Below are 18,918 nucleotides of genomic sequence, written 5' to 3'. Positions count from 1 at the left end.
ATCAAATGTTTCATGTCTGATCATACATACAGTGACTTGAAATTCACGTTAAGTGTCCTTGGTGAGGCTGCAATTCTCTGTGCACCTGCCCAGTCTCTGCTCTCCATATACCTGATTTAAGATATCATGCTTCTTGTGGAGATGACCTGGTACAGGTGCTGCTATGTTCATTATTGAAGAGGTTGGACATTACTATCTGGGTAGTGATACAAGGTGAGATCAATGCACAGCCATATAATTACTCAAGGTCGCTATATGTGACTGATTTTAAATTGCCTAAGCAAGGGATCAGTGAGTCCTTTTTTAACCACTTGGGTGGTTAATGAGTTCAGTTTGATTTAATCAGTCCCTGTTATAAATAGGTTTGCTTGTAGGAGCCTAGGAATTAATACAAAGGTAGATGTGGTTAGCAACAGCTCAGTAAAGAGTAACAGGTTGTGTGGCCTCTGCATGGCGCAGAGATTCCCAAGTGAATTTCACAATAACTAAAGGAAAGAACAGAAGGTATTGTCATCTAAAAAATCTGCTGGGTGAATTGGATTATTTATTTAATAAAATGTTTTACCGGGAAGTAATACATTGCCAGTTACCTCAAGTATGCCCTGGGTAATACATGGGAAATCCTAGGGTACTGTAATACTAGGAGGACCAGAAACCCAACACCTCACACTCCCTCTATCAGAGTCTTTTTTTAAACCACACACACACACACACACACACACACACACACACACACACACACACACACACACACACACACACACACACACACACACACACACACACACACACACACCCACCTACATGCATAAACACACACATACCCACCTACATATATATACACAGACACACATATACATACACACACACATATACACCACCTACAAACATTCACACACATACACAAACACAGATACACACACATACACAAACACATACATAAATACATACACACACATACATTCCCACACACATATACACACAGACACAGAGCACAGTGCATCATAATAGAAAATAATTATACTGTAGTGCCGACGTGTATTCTAAAACAGATCTGGGGCAATCACCAGCAAGATCCAGGTATATGCTGGGTACATGTTGCAACATTTCAGTGACATTTCTGCAGACAGACTAATGGCCCACCGGATTAACAGCGGGAGTCCCTGGCAGTCCCATTCAAACTGAATGGGACTGCCAGGGACCCCTGCTGTGGTAATCCGATGGGCCATTAGTCTCTGCAGAAATGTCACTGAAATGTTGTAGCATGTACCCAGCATGTACCTGGGTCTTGTTGGTGATAGCCCCAGATTTTCTAAGGCAAGTTTTAGAATACTCGTCGTTGCACCTGTAAATTGGAATATTCTGTGTAGGGCGGGAGCGCTTACTTCCAGCTTTGTGCAATGATAACAATGGATCCTTATTTATTGTAACCTACAGTATTCGTGCACATGAATAAAAACATTAATATGCTTTTCCTTCATAAATATGGTGCTGTTTATTTGCACAAGTTTTGCAGCCTGAAGATTTTGATTAAAGATCTTTATCTCGCTATGCCTCGGGCGCCATTAGATTGTAAGCTCTGTACAAGGACATTCAATATTCTCATGTCCCTTAGAGACACTGGTCACCTAATAGTATCAGTGAGTCTTTCCAATAAAGAGACAAGAATAAAAACTGAAGCAGGTCAAAGAAACGCTGAAACTAATTCTGGGGGACACCGCTAACCACACTCAATGGTTGAATCATTGGCTGCAGTTTGGGGTCTCTCCTCTGTATTTTAGCAGTGTTGTGACGTCTGTCGGATCCTCTGCTCCTGAATCTCTCTTTCCAATCAGCCATATTCTGTGCCCGTTCAGTGTTCAAGGCATTGAGCCCATCACACCCACCTTTCTCCCAAATGTATAATGTATACATGCATTAAAAGTGTCTATTTACCCAACAGCGGCTCTATAACCTCCATCATCTCACATATTTAGCCAGCAATTATTTCCCCCAGATTATTAGGATTTAGAGAGTGCTGTCTGGGGTACGGGTTAGGATGGCATATTAGGGTAAGGGTTAGGATGGCATATTTTGGTTACGGTAAGGCTTACATTGGTGTACTAGGGGTAGGCTGGCAGCTTAGGGTTAGGGTCAGGCTAACCAATACTTTTATTTAGAGTGGAAGTGGCTCAGTGAGTAATGACACTGAATCTGCAAAGAATGACACTGTTTGAATCAGGCAAGCCTGGTTCAATTTCTGGTGTCAGCTCCTTGGGACCAAGTCAGGCACCAAAACACATAGCGTATAAACTCATCTGGGCAGGGACTCTGCCTGTAAAATTCCATGCACTGTACTGTAATTGTGAAGTGCTTTGGGTTTCATTGGGAGAAAAGCACTGTATGTAATAAAGTTGTTGTTATTATTATTATAACGTATTCTCCTTTCTATTTGGTCACAGCTGCTTCCATCGGTCACATGACTCCCACCTTTTATGATATTAGTCTAAGAAATGTGTCTTGACTCTCCCTGCACCTTCCATGTCTCAACTTCTCATGGTGTTCTCCCAGAAACTCCACCTGCCTAACCTGAGATGGGCAGGGCCAGACATGCCAGGCTTTGTGTGTGAGGGACTTTGAGTGTGTGAGTTAGTTAGTGTGTGTGTGTGTTTGTATGAGACAGTGAGTGTACAGTATGATTGCATATGTATGAACGTGTGTCTGAGAGTGTTAAAGTGTGTGTGTCCTGAAGGAAGCATTGTGGGCTTTATTATCTTACAATGATAACACTCCAAATAAGGGCAATATGAGAATTTTGTCGTGAGATAAGAATTGAGGGGGTCCTGTTTTTTATACGTTATAAATCGTCATACTTTTTTGGATACAGAACTGGGCCAGGTCCCGGTCATTTTTCCCCCACCTGATTTGCAGATAACAGATCATTTATAGTATCTGCATGAGCTGTGAAGTTCTATCTTTCTGGATGGGACAGATTTCACGGACTCGGGTACCTGAGTATTTATCAGTCATGCCTTCCGGGATCCCAGCAAACTATCCCGGGACTCTTCATTGTGCAGGTTCTTATAATCCTCATCCCAAACGAAAGTTTCTCCCAGGACACCCAGCGTTCTAAATTTTGTAGCAAATGTGTGGCCTTTTTACTTAATCTGAGTGCGTTTTCCTTATTGGCAAACAATTTTTGTTTGAGGATGATGCTTCTACTGGAGAAGCATGCTCTCCTCATGTTGGAGAAGTTAGAAGAATACAATAAAGAAGCCAGACAACCGAGGCTGGTCAGAGAAGCGCTAAAAATAAGGATGGGAGATGCTGCCTAGATGCATAGCTTATATCAATCCTAGCTCCCAACACAGCATGTATAGATCACATCAAACTCACTGCACCCCTGGCTCTGTCTATACCACTAACTCCTGGTAAGACAACAGTTACCACCACTTTGTACATTGTAGCACTGTCTTCATTAAGTGCTAGAGTGGTGATAGAGTGGCGCACTGCTAGTGGTGTATTTTAGTAATTAGATTGGGCCTGAGCAGCATGTAACACATTAGAAGCGGTTTCCAGCCTGTGGGAACCAACGTCTTATAAAGAGATGCCCAACTTAATTTGACGGAAGAGGGAGGAAGTATGTATGTATGAATGTATGTATGTCTTTATTTATATAATGTCCACAGTGTACTTAGCGCTTTACAAAAGAGACAATACAATAAAGGGAATTATCATACAATATGTGCAACAAACACAATCAGACAATAGGAAAGGAAATCCATGCCCTACAGCAGAGGTGCTCAAACTTCTGGTGCTGCACCCCACTGCCTGCTTTCCCCTAGTGCTCGCACTCCCCCTTACCTGTGTGCCGGGGTCACATGACGCAGCGGGGTCATATGACGTGACATGACGTGACCCCGCGGTGTCAGGTGACGCCGCTTTGCCTTGGCGATGGGCGTCAAATGATGCCGCAGGGTCGCGTGACATGATGAGAACTTTGTGGGTGATCCGAAACTTGATGGGAAGCCAGGAGAGCCATATAAGGAGGAGATGAGCAGAGACTGTTTTGGGAGTAAGTGAAATTATTCTAGCAGCAGAATTCTGGATAGATTGCAAAGGAGAAAGTTGTGAGGCAGTGATGCCTGTTAGCAAAATATCACAACAATCCAGATGGGAGAGGATAAGGACATGCATTAGAGTTTTAGCAGTAAATGGACAGAGGAAAGGTCAAATCAATGCTACAGAGGAAGAAGCAACAAATTTGATCCAAGGCGTGAATGTGAATAGAGAAGGAAAGGTCAAGCGAGGCAACATGCTTTGGCTACACAGGATAGATTTGTAATACAACACTATACTAAGGTGTGTAAAGCAAGAGTCACATGATAACAGAGTTATACAAACAAATGGCACATTAAGCTTTAAATTATTACAGCACAAACTGTTTCAAGCACAGCTGCCCCTGCGTAAAAATACTACTGTACTGTATGTAGCGAAGCATCGGGACAGGTATCTTTCAGCACCGCGGACAGCTCCCATCTGCTTTGAAGTGACAGGTGACAGATCAGGGAATGGGCGAGGGACCCCAAAACCATGGCTGCAACACATGAGAACATGACATAACACGCAGGCTACGTGATGACATTCTGAGGGCGGGACAAGCAGAGAGGCTGCTTTAAAGAGCAGGATGTGCAGAGCCAGTCACTGTTACTGTCAGAGGCAGCAGAGGGAGGCAGCACATCTTCTACTTACTGGGAGACCCCACATCGGACAGCCCACCTCCTCAGCAGGAGCCCCTTCCCTCCCCTTTAGGAGCAGCCATGCTGACTCCGGGGGGCACTTGGCTTTTACACCTGTTCGGGTTGCCCCGCTGGTTGGGATGTTGGCTTTGTGCAGCGCTGGTTTCTGGACAGGAGCAGTACGCACCTCATTCCATCAGGATAGAAGGGGATATCACTTTGGGGGGGCTTTTTCCTGTCCATGCCAGAGGTCCTCCCGGGATGCCCTGTGGGGACATCAAGAAAGAGAACGGTATCCACAGGCTGGAGGCCATGCTATATGCACTGGATCAGATCAATAGTGACCCAGAGCTGCTGCCAAATGTGACTTTAGGGGCTCGGATCCTAGACACTTGCTCTCGGGACACCTATGCACTAGAGCAATCTCTGACCTTTGTCCAGGCTCTGATTCAAAAGGACACATCTGATGTCCGCTGCACCAACGGGGACCCGCCGGTGTTTGTCCGACCGGAGAAAGTAGTTGGAGTGATTGGGGCATCTGGAAGTTCTGTGTCCATCATGGTGGCAAATATCCTGAGGCTCTTCCAGGTAGGGGCTTCTCTCTTGGACAGCGATCCTGGGACGGTCTTCCTGTTACCGTGTGTCATGTTGGGTCATGTTTGCTGTCCCTCCACATGCAGAGAATAAATACCTTGCTCACATGTTGCTTTTCCAGCTGCCTCTCCCCCTTCTATCTGCACCTCTTCCTCTCTCTTATCTCTCCCTCTCTTATCTGTCTATTCTGGCTTATCTGGCTATTCTTCTTTCTTTTTCTATCCCTCTTGATATTTCCTCCCAGTGCTTTCTGCTCTCTCTCTTCTCTCTCTCTCTTCTCTCTCTCTCTCTCATATGTTATATACGTTATCTATGATTCCGACTTCCTATTATTATTATTAGTAGTATTATGATGAACTGCTTCTTTCCACCCCTCTGCTCATTTTTGAGGGTGACTACATGTGGAATATTCATTTAGAATGTTCTATAATTCGCATTACTATTTCTCTAACAGGTGCCGGGCACATTAGGCGTGTTTAATCCTTTATCTTTCCCCCAAACCTATTTCCCGCTGCATTCATGCGGTTGGTTCTGTTAATGAATATACCTCCTTGAAAGCGTGTGATAGCCCTGTATTCCGCCCTATGCTATCTGCACTGTATGGCTATCCCTGGTTCATATTCCAGTCCTGACACCCTTTTCTTCGGCAATCACTGAATGCTGATATATGTTATCAAACCATCTGTGGTGCAGCTGGGAGTGTGTGTGTGTGTGTGTGTGTGTGTGTGTGTGTGTTTTTTGCGGGTGTGTATGGGTGAATGTGTGTGTGTATATGTGAGTGGGTGTGTGACTGTGTGTGTGTATATGTGTGGGGGTGTATATATGTATGTATGTGTGTGGGGGTGTGTGGGGGTGGGGGTGTGTGTGTGTGTCTGTGTGTGTGGGAGTGTGTGTACCTGTATACAGTATGTGTGTGTGGGAGGGGGAGGGTTAATGCAAATAATTTGAGAAAAACGGTTCCTTAATTTAGTGTGTGCTGGTTAACCCTTGGGCTGCTGGGAGGACTGGAAGCCACCGCATTGCTTTACAGGCCTCTGTCTGTGAGATATATTCGGACTAGAAAGCAATTTCATTAGCTACTGACCCAGAAAAGCTTCCCAGTCTCCCCTACCTGCAGGACCAGAACCTCATAGCGTGCTGTGCATTGCACTGTAACACAGGACACGTCTGGCTGGGAGACACGGTGGTTAACCCTTTAAGTACCGGATCTGAGACACACATTGTCAGCGGCTTAGGTAGTGATGGGGTTTAACCATTACACGTGAGGCCAAAGTGTTCAATCACATGATTTACGAATGTAGCTATGAATGGAGATGTTCACGTTAAGAGATCCTTTCCTCCCCTTCATATTTACACAACAGTTCAGCAAAGCGACCGAGGCCAGAGAGACACTTGTAACACAATCTGAACTCCGTGTAATATTATATTATACACCCTGATATATCCTGATATACCCTTATATAGCTTAACATACCATGATACACCCTACACAACCCGTCTCATTGATTTGACTACATGACTTGGAAAGTCTCAACTACCTCTTGCCTTCAGAGCCCAGCACCCTCCAAATCCCATCACATTGCACCCAAATCTTGCATGCACTAGAAAACTAGCCATTTGCAGTGAGATTCTAATTGCCCACTGTCCCTCTCCATGGTGCTGAAGTTCAGGAAGATTAGTGCAGGTGTATGTGGATAGAGCGGTGTCACTTCAGTTTGGGTAATATGTCAGTAATACGCATACATTCCGATACAGTACCACCACTAACTCCTCTATGTACAGTTCTATTTCATTTTTTTCTATGCTGTTTTTAATGTCTGCCCCTTGTAGAAAAGGATCTGATAACCTGTGACACACGACCACACGTTGCAGTACTCATTTACCCTTAAAGATGATGTAAAAGATGGAATGCCGAGTATTGTTATAGGGACTGGAGTATGAGGTGAAAAAAATGAGTAGATCACAGGGAGTGGATTTATTACTCCCTAAACCCTCCTGAATGAGAGGCCCAAGTTACCCCGATCCGCAGAGTGTAACCCAAAGTGGTGTGTCATAAACCGATACCCGTTACACCACTATAACCCAGCGAGGTATTAACAGGTGCTATAAACTGCTCTGTATAATAATGCAGGGTCCAACATGGAAGAACATCATGTACCCAGCTATTGATCTCCTGTCATCTCTTTTTATCTAAGTAGTAATTTGTAAATGTCTCAGGCTTTGGATGGACGTTTCTTGAAGATCAGATCTGATTGCGACGAACTTGAAGAATATAAAACAAATACAGAATGTGTTCATTTCATTATAACGCCTGCAAAGTTGGTCTTCTTTTAATGTCTCCTATTTCTCTGTCAGCAAATCACTTGCAAATGAGCACAATCAATGCAAATGTATGTAAAGTACCGTAGTAAATTGCTATGGAGTATAATTCATATTGTACACGATGCTTCCAAAGTATCTTGACACTATTCGTTTCTAGATTTCTAACCTTACCCCTCTGTGCAGCATTAAATCACATTAAGAAACATGTTTACTACAGATGTAAATACCCATGAAAATGAGAGAATCGTCTCATGATATTGAATGAAATGTAGAAAAACAACTGTTGGTTTTATCTTGTCCTCATTAATAACAGTTTATTTAAGGTCTGTATTTAGGAAAAAAAATACATGCTTTGATTTCATCTATTGAGAAAACATCTGATATTATTGGGTAGTGTTTAATACAACTACCCAATACAATGTAAATGGGAAGTGTTTAATACAACAACCCAATACTGATATTAATGGGAAGTGTTTTCTTCAACAACCCAATACCAATATTAATGGGAAGTGTTTCATTCAACAACCCAATACCGATATTAATGGGAAGTGTTTCCTTCAACAACCCAATACCAATATTAATGGGAAGTGTTTAATTTAACAACCCAATACCGATATTAATGGGAAATGTTTCATTCAACAACCCAATACCGATATTAATGGGAAGTGTTTCATTCAACAACCCAATACCGATATTAATGGGAAGTGTTTCATTCAACAACCCAATACCGATATTAATGGGAAGTGTTTCCTTCAACAACCCAATACCAATATTAATGGGAAGTGTTTCATTCAGCAAGCCAATACCGATATTAATGGGAAGTGTGTCCTTCAACAACCCAATACCGATATTAATGGGAAGTGTGTCCTTCAACAACCCAATACCGATATTAATGGGAAGTGTTTCCTTCAACAACCAAATACCGATATTAATGGGGAATGTTTAATTCAACAACCCAATGCCGATATTAATGGGAAGTGTTTCCTTCAACAATCCAATACCGATATTAATGGGAAGTGATTCCTTCAACAACCCAATATCGATATTAATGGGAAGTGTTTCCTTCAACAACCCAATACCGATATTAATGGGAAGTGTTTCCTTCAACAACCCAATACCGATATTAATGGGAAGTGTTTCCTTCAACAACCCAATACCAATATTAATGGGAAGTGTTTCCTTCAACAACCCAATACCAATATTAATGGGAAGTGTTTCATTCAGCAAGCCAATACCGATATTAATGGGAAGTGTGTCCTTCAACAACCCAATACCGATATTAATGGGAAGTGTGTCCTTCAACAACCCAATACTGATATTAATGGGAAGTGTTTCCTTCAACAACCAAATACCGATATTAATGGGGAATGTTTAATTCAACAACCCAATGCCGATATTAATGGGAAGTGTTTCCATTAACAATCCAATACCGATATTAATGGGAAGTGATTCCTTCAACAACCCAATATCGATATTAATGGGAAGTGTTTCCTTCAACAACCCAATACCGATATTAATGGGAAGTGTTTCCTTCAACAACCCAATACCGATATTAATGGGAAGTGTTTCCTTCAATAACCCAATACCGATATTAATGGGAAATGTTTCCTTCAACAACCCAATACCGATATTAATGTTAAGTGTTTAATATGGCGCGGAATCACTAGAGACGTATTGAACATCCTGCCGTTGGCCTCCACAACGCATCGCTCCTTACCTAATAAAAGATGAAGCAATGTCGTTTATGGAGTATAATCCAAACAAAATCCAAAAATACTGCTATTCCTTCAATCAGATCAGATGTTTTATGAGTAAGAGAATCCTCTGTGCCTCTTGGAGGTTGTGTTATCACAGAAGAGTAACAGATTTGTTCTTGTACAATACTTATTTAGTTCTAATGTCCATGAGGGTTACACCCCTCTCTGCTCAATGCCCTCGTGTTTAAATACAGACCAGGCCGGTCTTGATATGACTCCTCTGGGAGCAAAGGAAACATATTTTGGGGGACTTAATGAGTCACAAGTCACAAGATTTGACTGGATTTTCTGAAAATGGACTCAGTGGATTATCAAGCAGGTTATCCATAAATATCTCCCACCGGACAAGTTCGTTAGACACAGAGAAAGGGTGAGCCAGTTCCACAGAGAGTTTAATAAATGCCTGTATACAAAGTGCATGGCAATGTACAGCTAAGACATGAGAACCAACCAAGCCAAGGTGATCTCTTATAACCTGCTCCTTATCAGAAATCCTTTTAATTGCTGGGCCCATCAAGGGTTTCCTAGTTCTGTATATCAAGGACCTGAAATGCTATTAATAATCAGTCCCCATTGTGCAAACAGCAGGATACCTATCAAGGAAACATTTTACTTTCAATGTTTTTCATTTATAAATCTGCTGCGGTTTTGTGATATTTGACCGTTGCTGCGAATATAATAATATATGAACGTGTCACTGAAAGGGACACACGTGTGAGTGTGAGGTTTGCATCACTTTTCTAAAGTTGGTGAATGTTCCCCTCCCACCTTCTGCCCCTAAACCTCTTCTCTCCACCACCTCCTTCTGTCCTCTTCTCCCCCTCCCCACTCCTTCTCCCCCTTCAACACCTCCTTACCTCTTCTCCCCACCACCTCCTTCCCACCTCCCCACATCTGCCCCTTCAACACCTCCTCACCTCTTCTCCCCCTCCCTATCTCTTCTCCCCCTCCCCATCTCTTCTCCCTCTCCCCATCTCTTCTCCCCCCACTCACCTCTTCGCCCCCTCCCCATCTCTCCACCTCTTCTTCCCTCCACCTAATTTCCACCTCTTCTCCCCCTCCGCACCACCGCTTCTCCTCATTCAACACCTCCTCATCACCTCTTCTCCCCACCTCATCTCTTTCCCTCCCTCCCCACCTATTCTCCCTCCCCAATTCCACCCATCTCTTCTACCCCCTGCCCCTCACAATTCCTCCCCACCTCTTCTCTTTTAGATTTTAGTCCCCAGTGGTCTGTCTTCCTGAGTGTTTTAGGCTCATGCACTATAATAGCATTAATACCTCCCTTTCCATGTGTCTCTTTTGGTCTTCCTTCATTCATTGCTGTCTCTCTCTCTCTGCCTCTCCCTGCCGCACTGTCCTCTCTCTCTCTGTCTCTTTCACTCTTTGCTTTCTTCTTCCACTAACTACCAGACAGTAAAAGCTTTGCCCATTAATCACTTCACACTGAGAGTTCAAAACAATGAGAATTCTCCTTGTGGTCTGGGGACCTGGGAAATAGTGTTAATGCTTCCACGCCCCATCAGCTGCTGATCCACTAACATACCGAGAAATCATTACATTTCTCTGCCATTCATTAGCAGTAAACGTGTTTAACCCATTCACTGCTTCGGGGAACAGAAGGCCATGAGACACACTGCAAGAGCGATCAATTGCTTTGCTACCCCACGCAAAAACATTCGTCATGTTGAGAGTTAAATGCCCCTCTGCTTACACTGAGCAATAAGGTAGTCGCATGGGCAGAATGGAGAGGGTTAATGGCAAGAACTCAGCCCCTTCCTGCTACAAGGACAATTTAGCAGAGGGGTAAATGGCAAGTCTCACGGTGCAGAGACAGATTCCTCCTCTGAGAGGATATATCTGTAAATAACGCACATCTCACGGGGTCTGTCCCTGCACCATTGAGGACTCGGACCTTCCCCCAGCCCACCAGAGGAGATCCCCCCTTTGCCTGATGAGACTCCCCTCTCTTCAGGGCCTTAAAAAGTGATGCAAAAATCCTCATTCAAATTCAAAAGAATGTGCTACTAGTCAATGTGATTCACTAGCCCTGCTCTTATCTTCCAACCAAGCTGTGCAATCACAAAGGGTTAATTACTAAGGTCTCTCAGCTGGAAAACCAGTGCAAAAAGAGCACCAGATTTATCCAAGGAAAAGAATCCCATTGAAAGCAATTTTTTTGCACATTTGCTTTGTTTTTGTCCCAGTTTTGCAAGCCAGAGACATTTTAGTAAATAACTCCTCCCCCCCCAGCCTCCAGTCTCTGTACCAGGCTCTTCTGAGTGACATATGCATGAGAAAGGATCTGTTCCTCTACTAACTCGCCATTATTTATCTCCAAACCATTGGCCTAGATTTACTCCTATAGAAATATATAACGTGGCGCTACTGGAAATAAAATATGTTGGCTTTTGTGCTAAATATGTGTAACAAAAAAGTGTAATCTTATTTAACACCATGCAGCATAATTGTGAATAAAGTGGGGGGGGGGGGAGGGGTGGGGAGAAACCTTGTACCCAAATATATTATCGAAATAATTCAATTCATATATACATTGACTAAGAATTGATGTATCCTGGGAAGACCTATAAATCTGCATAAACACGCCCCTTTCAGACATTTGCATACAATTACAATTCTGGTGAGGCAGAGGTGTGATCAAAATCTGATCTACAAATAATATGAAAACCTCTAATGAATCGTGTTGGGATAATATCCAAACATCAGAAACATCAGAAACATCAGAAACATTTCAAGCAATTCCCTTGGTTTGCGGCATCATTTTATTTTTACATTTTACTTTAATGGGACTCAAGGTATTTCCCGATTACAGTATAGTGTGCAGCAAGCAGCATTATACTTAGTATTTTTACAGACCCTGCCCGGATGAGTTTACAATCTATGTTTTTGGTGCCTGAGGTACAGGGAGATAAAGTGACTTGTCTGGAGCTGACACCAGGATTTGAACCAGGCTCCCCTGCTTCAAGCTCGGTTCTGTTGTTATCGGAGTCAGTGCCTTTCCTCACCGAGCCGCTCCTTCAGCCCATTTGAGACTCATTGTAATGTTTTTACATGTTTTGTTTTGCAGAATGTGAGACCCTTCTGTAATTCAGCAATCAAAAGGGTCACTCCCCAAAGCCCCCCAAGCTGCAGAACTGCTGCAATAAAACGGCACAGGATTGACCAAGTGGAGAGGAACATGTTTTTTTTCTTTGATATGATCCTGTTTATTGCTGCAATAACTGCTGCCACGACCTCTATATAAACCATCAATCATCTCCCTGTGTTGGGTATTAAATGTTCTTTGTGCCCCTGTCCTCCCACTCTCTGGTTTGAGGGACTGGTTGGTGGACCACAATTCTCCCTCCATGAAATACATGTTAGCTTAGGAATCTGAATGATATCCAAGAGGTGCTTTTCTTCCTACCCTGCTTTAAGCAAGTCCTTTCACAGGTCAGTAGGCTGCCATGGAAAGTACTTTTACTGTGACAGATGGAAACAAATCCCTCCCTGCCCTAATCAATGTTAGTTATGGGAGACAGAGCTGATGCTGTCTATCCCAGGCCTTATGCACTGCAGTATTCTAGGAGACAGAAGTGATAAAAGCTGTCTCTCAGATTTACTGAGTGTGCAGGCAAAGGAAGAACCTCTCTGAGTTCTATAACCTAAAAAATAGCAACTGTAGGAGGACCCCTAAATCCCTCAATCATAAGCCGACTTTGGGCATAACTGGGTCTGGTTTTATGGAGGGAGTAACACCAGTTTTTAGTAGAACTTGTTGCAATTATTATTGCCAAGGCTGCAGAAGTTAGGAAACATGAGTAGGCATCCCGGTTTTACCTGAAAAACACCAAAAAAAACCACCACTGATTGCCCATTTTGCACTTTCGGTTAACACCTGAAATCAAGCATCCTGTCAAATTCCACTTCTTGTGGCAGCCCCGTCTCCAGGTAGGAGACCCCAGCATCACAGGGGAGATGGGCACCAATAAACACCAAATTCAAATGAGTGTTAGAGATGGGAGAATTTGGATCCGCAATGGAACGGCCGGTTCCTTTGGTCCACGGATTTCATCGGGTCAATCTCAAAAAGAGCGATTCGCGTTTTGTGGATTTTTTTTATTATTACCAATACACTGCGAATTTCCAGTAACCCATGGACGGATTCGTAGAATCCAATCAGCGGATTCAGCAATCCATTGGTGGATTCTTATGAATCCGCGGATTGGATTCTACAAATCCATCCACAGGATGTATCCAATGGCGTTTTTTTATTAATCTGTTTGCGTATTTTACACCACGAAACAGATTTTGGAGGTGGGGGGGAAGGGGGCGGGGGTAATGCGAAATAATCCTGGAAACGGATTTGGGTGGATTCGCCGATCTCTAGTGTTCATTTTATTTTTTATTGTTAACACGGTTAAACACAGATTGTTTTAAATAAAATGAAAACACCAGAAAAAAACAAAAATAAACAACAGTTTTATGAAAAAATTAACACCGAAAACCTGCAATACCTAAATATGCATCAACAAGAGAGGGGGATGGGAAACACACCTTATATAAAGAGTGATATCCCTACCCCTAAGAACCACAGTAGTACCAAAGGCCCTGTAACTCATGCCAGAGAAATGCGGGTATATACAATAAGGGCTCCATGGTATTAGTTGCTCAGGTATTCTTCATGTTACAGCTCTGAAATGTATCTCCGAGCTCCTGAGCCCATAAAGGGTTAGATTTGCATTTTTGAGCGACTGGTGAGATCACCAAACTCGCACTGCCACCCCCTTCTCATCTGCCCTCTCCCATGGATCTACCAGCTCTCTGCCAAGTCTTCTGTTATGTTCTCTGCCACCGCACTAGACGCTATTAGCTGCTGGTAATATACGATTTAAAAAAAAAAATGCAGTTACAAACCAATTATAACATAGTGAGGCTGTCACAGGGGCTGTGATCCGTCGTCGGTCTGAAGACTGCAAATTGTAAAGATGACTGATTAGAATTACAAGGGGTTGCATACAGTATCTGAGTGAGAGGAGAGGTACACAAACACAAATATACACACGCATACATATATACATTAACATGCTCATCCATTTATACATCTACAAATACATTCACATATACAAATGTATAACATACAAACAGGACTGTCAGAACCCGGTGCAGTCTGGGTACCTGCACTCTTCCCTTCTCCGGAGCCCTACCTGTGGGGAAGCGGCAGCGGCATTGGATGGAGCACTGAGATGGAAGATGGGCCTGGCTAGAGATAGGCGAATTTTGGGGGCAGATTTGGATTTGCAGCGGTTCGTCCGGTTCCTTTGGTCGGCGGATTTCCGTGGATCAATCTGAAAAAGGGCGATTCGTGTTTAGCGTTTTTTTTAATTAAGTATTAATCCCCAAAGAACAGGGCAACTTTAACCCAGCCAGGGCATTATTGGCCAATAATGCCCTATTTTGAGGGATTATTTCTATTATAGGCTAAATGTAGGCTTATTCATTTATTTTTTAAATTTTTCATAAAAAAGAGACACTTTTCTAGTCATATTGATTTTTATCAGCATGATTGTCTACATTCTTTTGCTATTACTGCAAGTTTATGAAAAGGAAATTGTGCATACACGCAGCCCCCTCTATACACACACACACACACACGCACACACACAGCTGCCCCCACTCTACACCCACAAACACACACTGCAGCCCCCAGTAAACCCACAAAACTGCAGACACATACAGTGCAGCCCCCCCTCTACACCGACAAAACACACACAGCAGACTCTGCTGCCCCCTCTACACCCACAGAACACACACTAACAGAAGACACACACACACCAATAAAAAACTCTGCTGGCCCCTTTCCACCCACAAAACACACACAGACACACAAACCTTTCCCCTCACTCTCCTGTACGGAGCTCTCTGCAGGCAGGGAGGGGGAGGAGTCAGTGCCTGGCTGCAGGCAGGGTGGAGGAGGAGTCAGTGCCTGGCTGCAGGCAGGGAGGGGGAGGAGTCACTGCCTGGCTGCAGGGTGGGGGAGGAGTCAGTGCCTGGCTGCAGGCAGGGAGGGGGAGGGGTCAGTTCCTGGCTGCAGGCAGGGAGGGGGAGGAGTCACTGCCTGGCTGCAGGCTGGGAGGGGTTGGAGTCAGTGCCTGGCTGCAGGCAGGGAGGGGTTGGAGTCGGTGCCTGGCTGCAGGCAGGGAGGGGTTGGAGTCAGTGCCTGACTGCAGGCTGGGAGGGGTTGGAGTCGGTGCCTGGCTGCAGGCAGGGAGGGGGATTGGAGTCAGTGCCTGCCTGCAGGCAGGGAGGGGGAGGAGTCAGTGCCTGGCTGCAGGCAGGATGGGGAGGAGACAGTGCCTGCCTGCAGGCAGGGAGGGGGAGGAGTCAGTGCCTGGCTGCAGGCAGGATGGGGAGGAGACAGTGCCTTGCTGCGGCCTCCTGTCCAATCACCTCCCCTGTCTGAGAGCTGATCTCACGCTTTGTGAATGAGAACTGAAAGTTGATTGGCTGAAAAAACTTGGCAGTTTGCCAAAAATTCCAGGCCATTACTGATTGGATAATGCCCAGAATTTTAACCAATCAGAGAGCAGGGATTTCAATAATGCCTGGAATTTAAAAGCTTTAGCCTATAATTATTATTACCAATACACTCCACAGATTCCGCAACCTGCAGACGTATTTCTAGAATCCAATCAGCGGATTTAGCAATATGTTGGCGGATTCCTAAGATTCTGCCAACAGATTGCTAAATCCGTGGATTGGATCCTACAAATCTGTCCGCGGGTTGTATCCAATGGTGGTTTTTGATAAATCCACGCAAATCTGTTTGCGGATTTTACACAGCAAAACGAATTTTGGGGGTTACATCAGCGAAAATCCAGGATACAGCTTTGGGCGGATTCACCCATTTCTAGGCCTGCATCCGTGATCGCCGCCTGGGTGGGGCTCTTTCTGTCGCCGGCGCTGCACGCGCTTCACAGGTGGGGTCCCGGGGGAGAGCACCGGGCCCGGTGCAGTTGCAGTACCGCCATCAGGCTGACCTGGCTACACACATAAACACAAACAGAAATACACACATATATATATACTGTAAATTCATAAACATGTTTACACACATATATATACTTCTCCCATGCCATTAAAAACACCTACAGTACATGCCCTGATATGTACAGAGAACCCATAAAACGTCCCGAAAGAAAAGCCCTGATGGAAGAGTTGGGAATAAGCCCCAGGACGGTTTTCAATGATAAATTCAGGAAACCATGTTGTTTCCTGAATGTTTTTGAACAAATGAACAAATGTTTTTACATCACTGATGTTTCCCCCTGTTCTGTAATATTATCTGAAGGGTATTAAATAAATGTGAGAATGTAATTCCACTATACACACACAGCGTGGATCCCCTTACTGTATTCTAAGAGAATAATATAAAGGGTATGGAAATACATATTTAAATCAGCTTGAAAAGCCATCAAGTCTGTGGCTCCCTCTGCTGAGTGACACAATGGTGACTTATAGTCACACAGGTCCTGTGGTTACCGGTGCCTGTCTCTGCTATTATGGGGGACAGTGATACAGAGAGAAGGGACAGTTAGACCCTCAAGTCTCATGCATTATACAATTATACTGTCTAATCATACATGGATTATACCATGCATAAGAAATGTGCCGTGGAGTACAGATACCTAATCGTTACATGTAATTATCATATTGATGTGCAGATATTTTCATTTGGAAAGGACAGACAGTAATTATAAGACGTCTGCCAAATGTAAGGTATATCATACAGAAGCGCCTGAAGAATATTCACAGCGTGTAAATGGCGTGTTACTGTGTGATAATTACTCTGAACAAGCTTTTGTTTACAGTAGAAATGTTAAGAGTTGAAACAAAAAAAGGGGACAATTATCCTAAATTAAACTACTGAACCTGTCAGTGTCCTTGTCCTGGGAGGGACTGACCCTTTAATAAGAACGAGGCTGTTGGGATTTTATTTGTTTACTGCCCAGTGGTGTTTAACAATGGTTACTGCAATTTAGTGAATAGGCCTTATACAGTAGCATAAGGCAGAATCTTCCACCTGCAGAGGGGCGAATGGCTATAAGATTATAATAGGAGCAGGTCAATATCTCCCAAATGTCACTAGCCCTAAAGTCAGGCAACTTGTAGCATTTGCTTTGTCTAAGTCTATAGATCATATTTGTGGAACCTGCAGAGAACTTGTTACATCCCTAATATACTGAGCCTGAATATAATGCATGTTTGCATTGTAAATACAGTAAATAAAGCCCCAAATACTGATCCAAAACATGGAGACATCAACACAGCGTAGGACTGCTACCTGAAATGAACTGGGAGCTTTGGGAAGGGCTCAGAGCCCCAGCGGGCTTCTTTTAGGACTGCGCACGTCCTGGTCTGTTTTGCAGCTCAGGGCTGCACTGGTGGTTGTATTTAAGTGACATGCAACTTTCATTCTTGACTCACCATCCAACGCTCACGTTCCCTCCAGGGACATCCATATGATGTCTTATGATATGATATATGATATGGTTTTACATCAGCTCTTCCTCCAAATTACTACTAACCCCAGCTCCCTTCAATAAACAATCTCAGAATCCAGATGCTAAATGATGGAATCTCTGCACAACATCTGTCACCCTGGCAATCAGTGAGTGAGAGAAGCTGTGCCCTCGTATATCTACAGAAGCCCTGGGTCCCTGAGCAACCCCCCCCCTCTCCTCCCTCTCCCCCCCCCCCCCCCCACCTACTCTCCAGGATCCCTCTACTGTCAGCCTTTGTTCCAGGTGTTTAATGTATTTCATAGGATGTCCAACAAAGGGTGCAGTTTAGATGCATTTATTCCAGTTTAATGCCACACAGCTCTTGCTTTGCTACAAGCACAGAGGGATCTGATACCCCTAGGGGAAAGGCACTTTCACTGGGGTTTCTTTTTGTAAAACCTTTTTGTGTTTGATTTTTTTTTTTAACATTATGGGGAAAAACTCAACGGGAGCAGGAAATTATTATTATTTTTTTTTTTTTAAATGTTTGGGAACTTTTCAAACTTTTTCACAAAAGTTTATGCTGTTTGTCATTTGCAAACTTAGAAATTCACCCAGTGTCTTAAAACAAAAAACTTCCAAAGAAACGTTGACGTTTACAAAATATGGATTTTAACCCCCAGAAAACTGCCCATCCTTAGGCTGCGCTTATAGTGCCTGGCGACGCGACGTCGCTCCAAAACAAATCCATTGACTCTGTCACAAGCGCTTATAGTAAGCGCGACGGCCACGGAGCGACCAAAAATTTTGAAGCCGGGTAAATTTGATTTTTTAGAGACAGTCACCACATGTGACTGTCTCTAAAGCAATCAGAGAGCGCTGCCCGCCCCCTTCGTGACGTCACTGGCCTTGTCGCCAGCGACGTCGCTTAAAACTAAAATATAACTTTCGCTAGTGGCGACGGGTGATGTCATCGGTCGCCGTCGCTGGCACTATACACGCGGCCTTAGAAATAAGTGTTAT

At 43.9% G+C, this 18,918-nt stretch overlaps 1 protein-coding gene across 1 annotated transcript in view; it reads left to right on the top strand.

Moving 5' to 3' along the window:
• The first annotated feature begins 4,657 nt into the window (after positions 1 to 4,657).
• Positions 4,658 to 18,918, top strand: part of GRM7 (glutamate metabotropic receptor 7) — a 199,201-nt gene continuing 184,940 nt past the window's right edge. The window contains exon 1 of the mRNA XM_075574698.1: positions 4,658 to 5,306. Coding sequence (XP_075430813.1) covers positions 4,800 to 5,306 — 507 coding nt within the window. The 5' untranslated portion in view covers positions 4,658 to 4,799. The remainder of the gene's footprint in view (positions 5,307 to 18,918) is intronic.

This window comes from Ascaphus truei, chromosome 17 (assembly GCF_040206685.1).
Source record: "Ascaphus truei isolate aAscTru1 chromosome 17, aAscTru1.hap1, whole genome shotgun sequence".
In the NCBI taxonomy this organism is placed as follows: Eukaryota; Metazoa; Chordata; class Amphibia; order Anura; family Ascaphidae; genus Ascaphus; species Ascaphus truei.
This window is presented reverse-complemented; position numbering and strand designations above follow the sequence as displayed.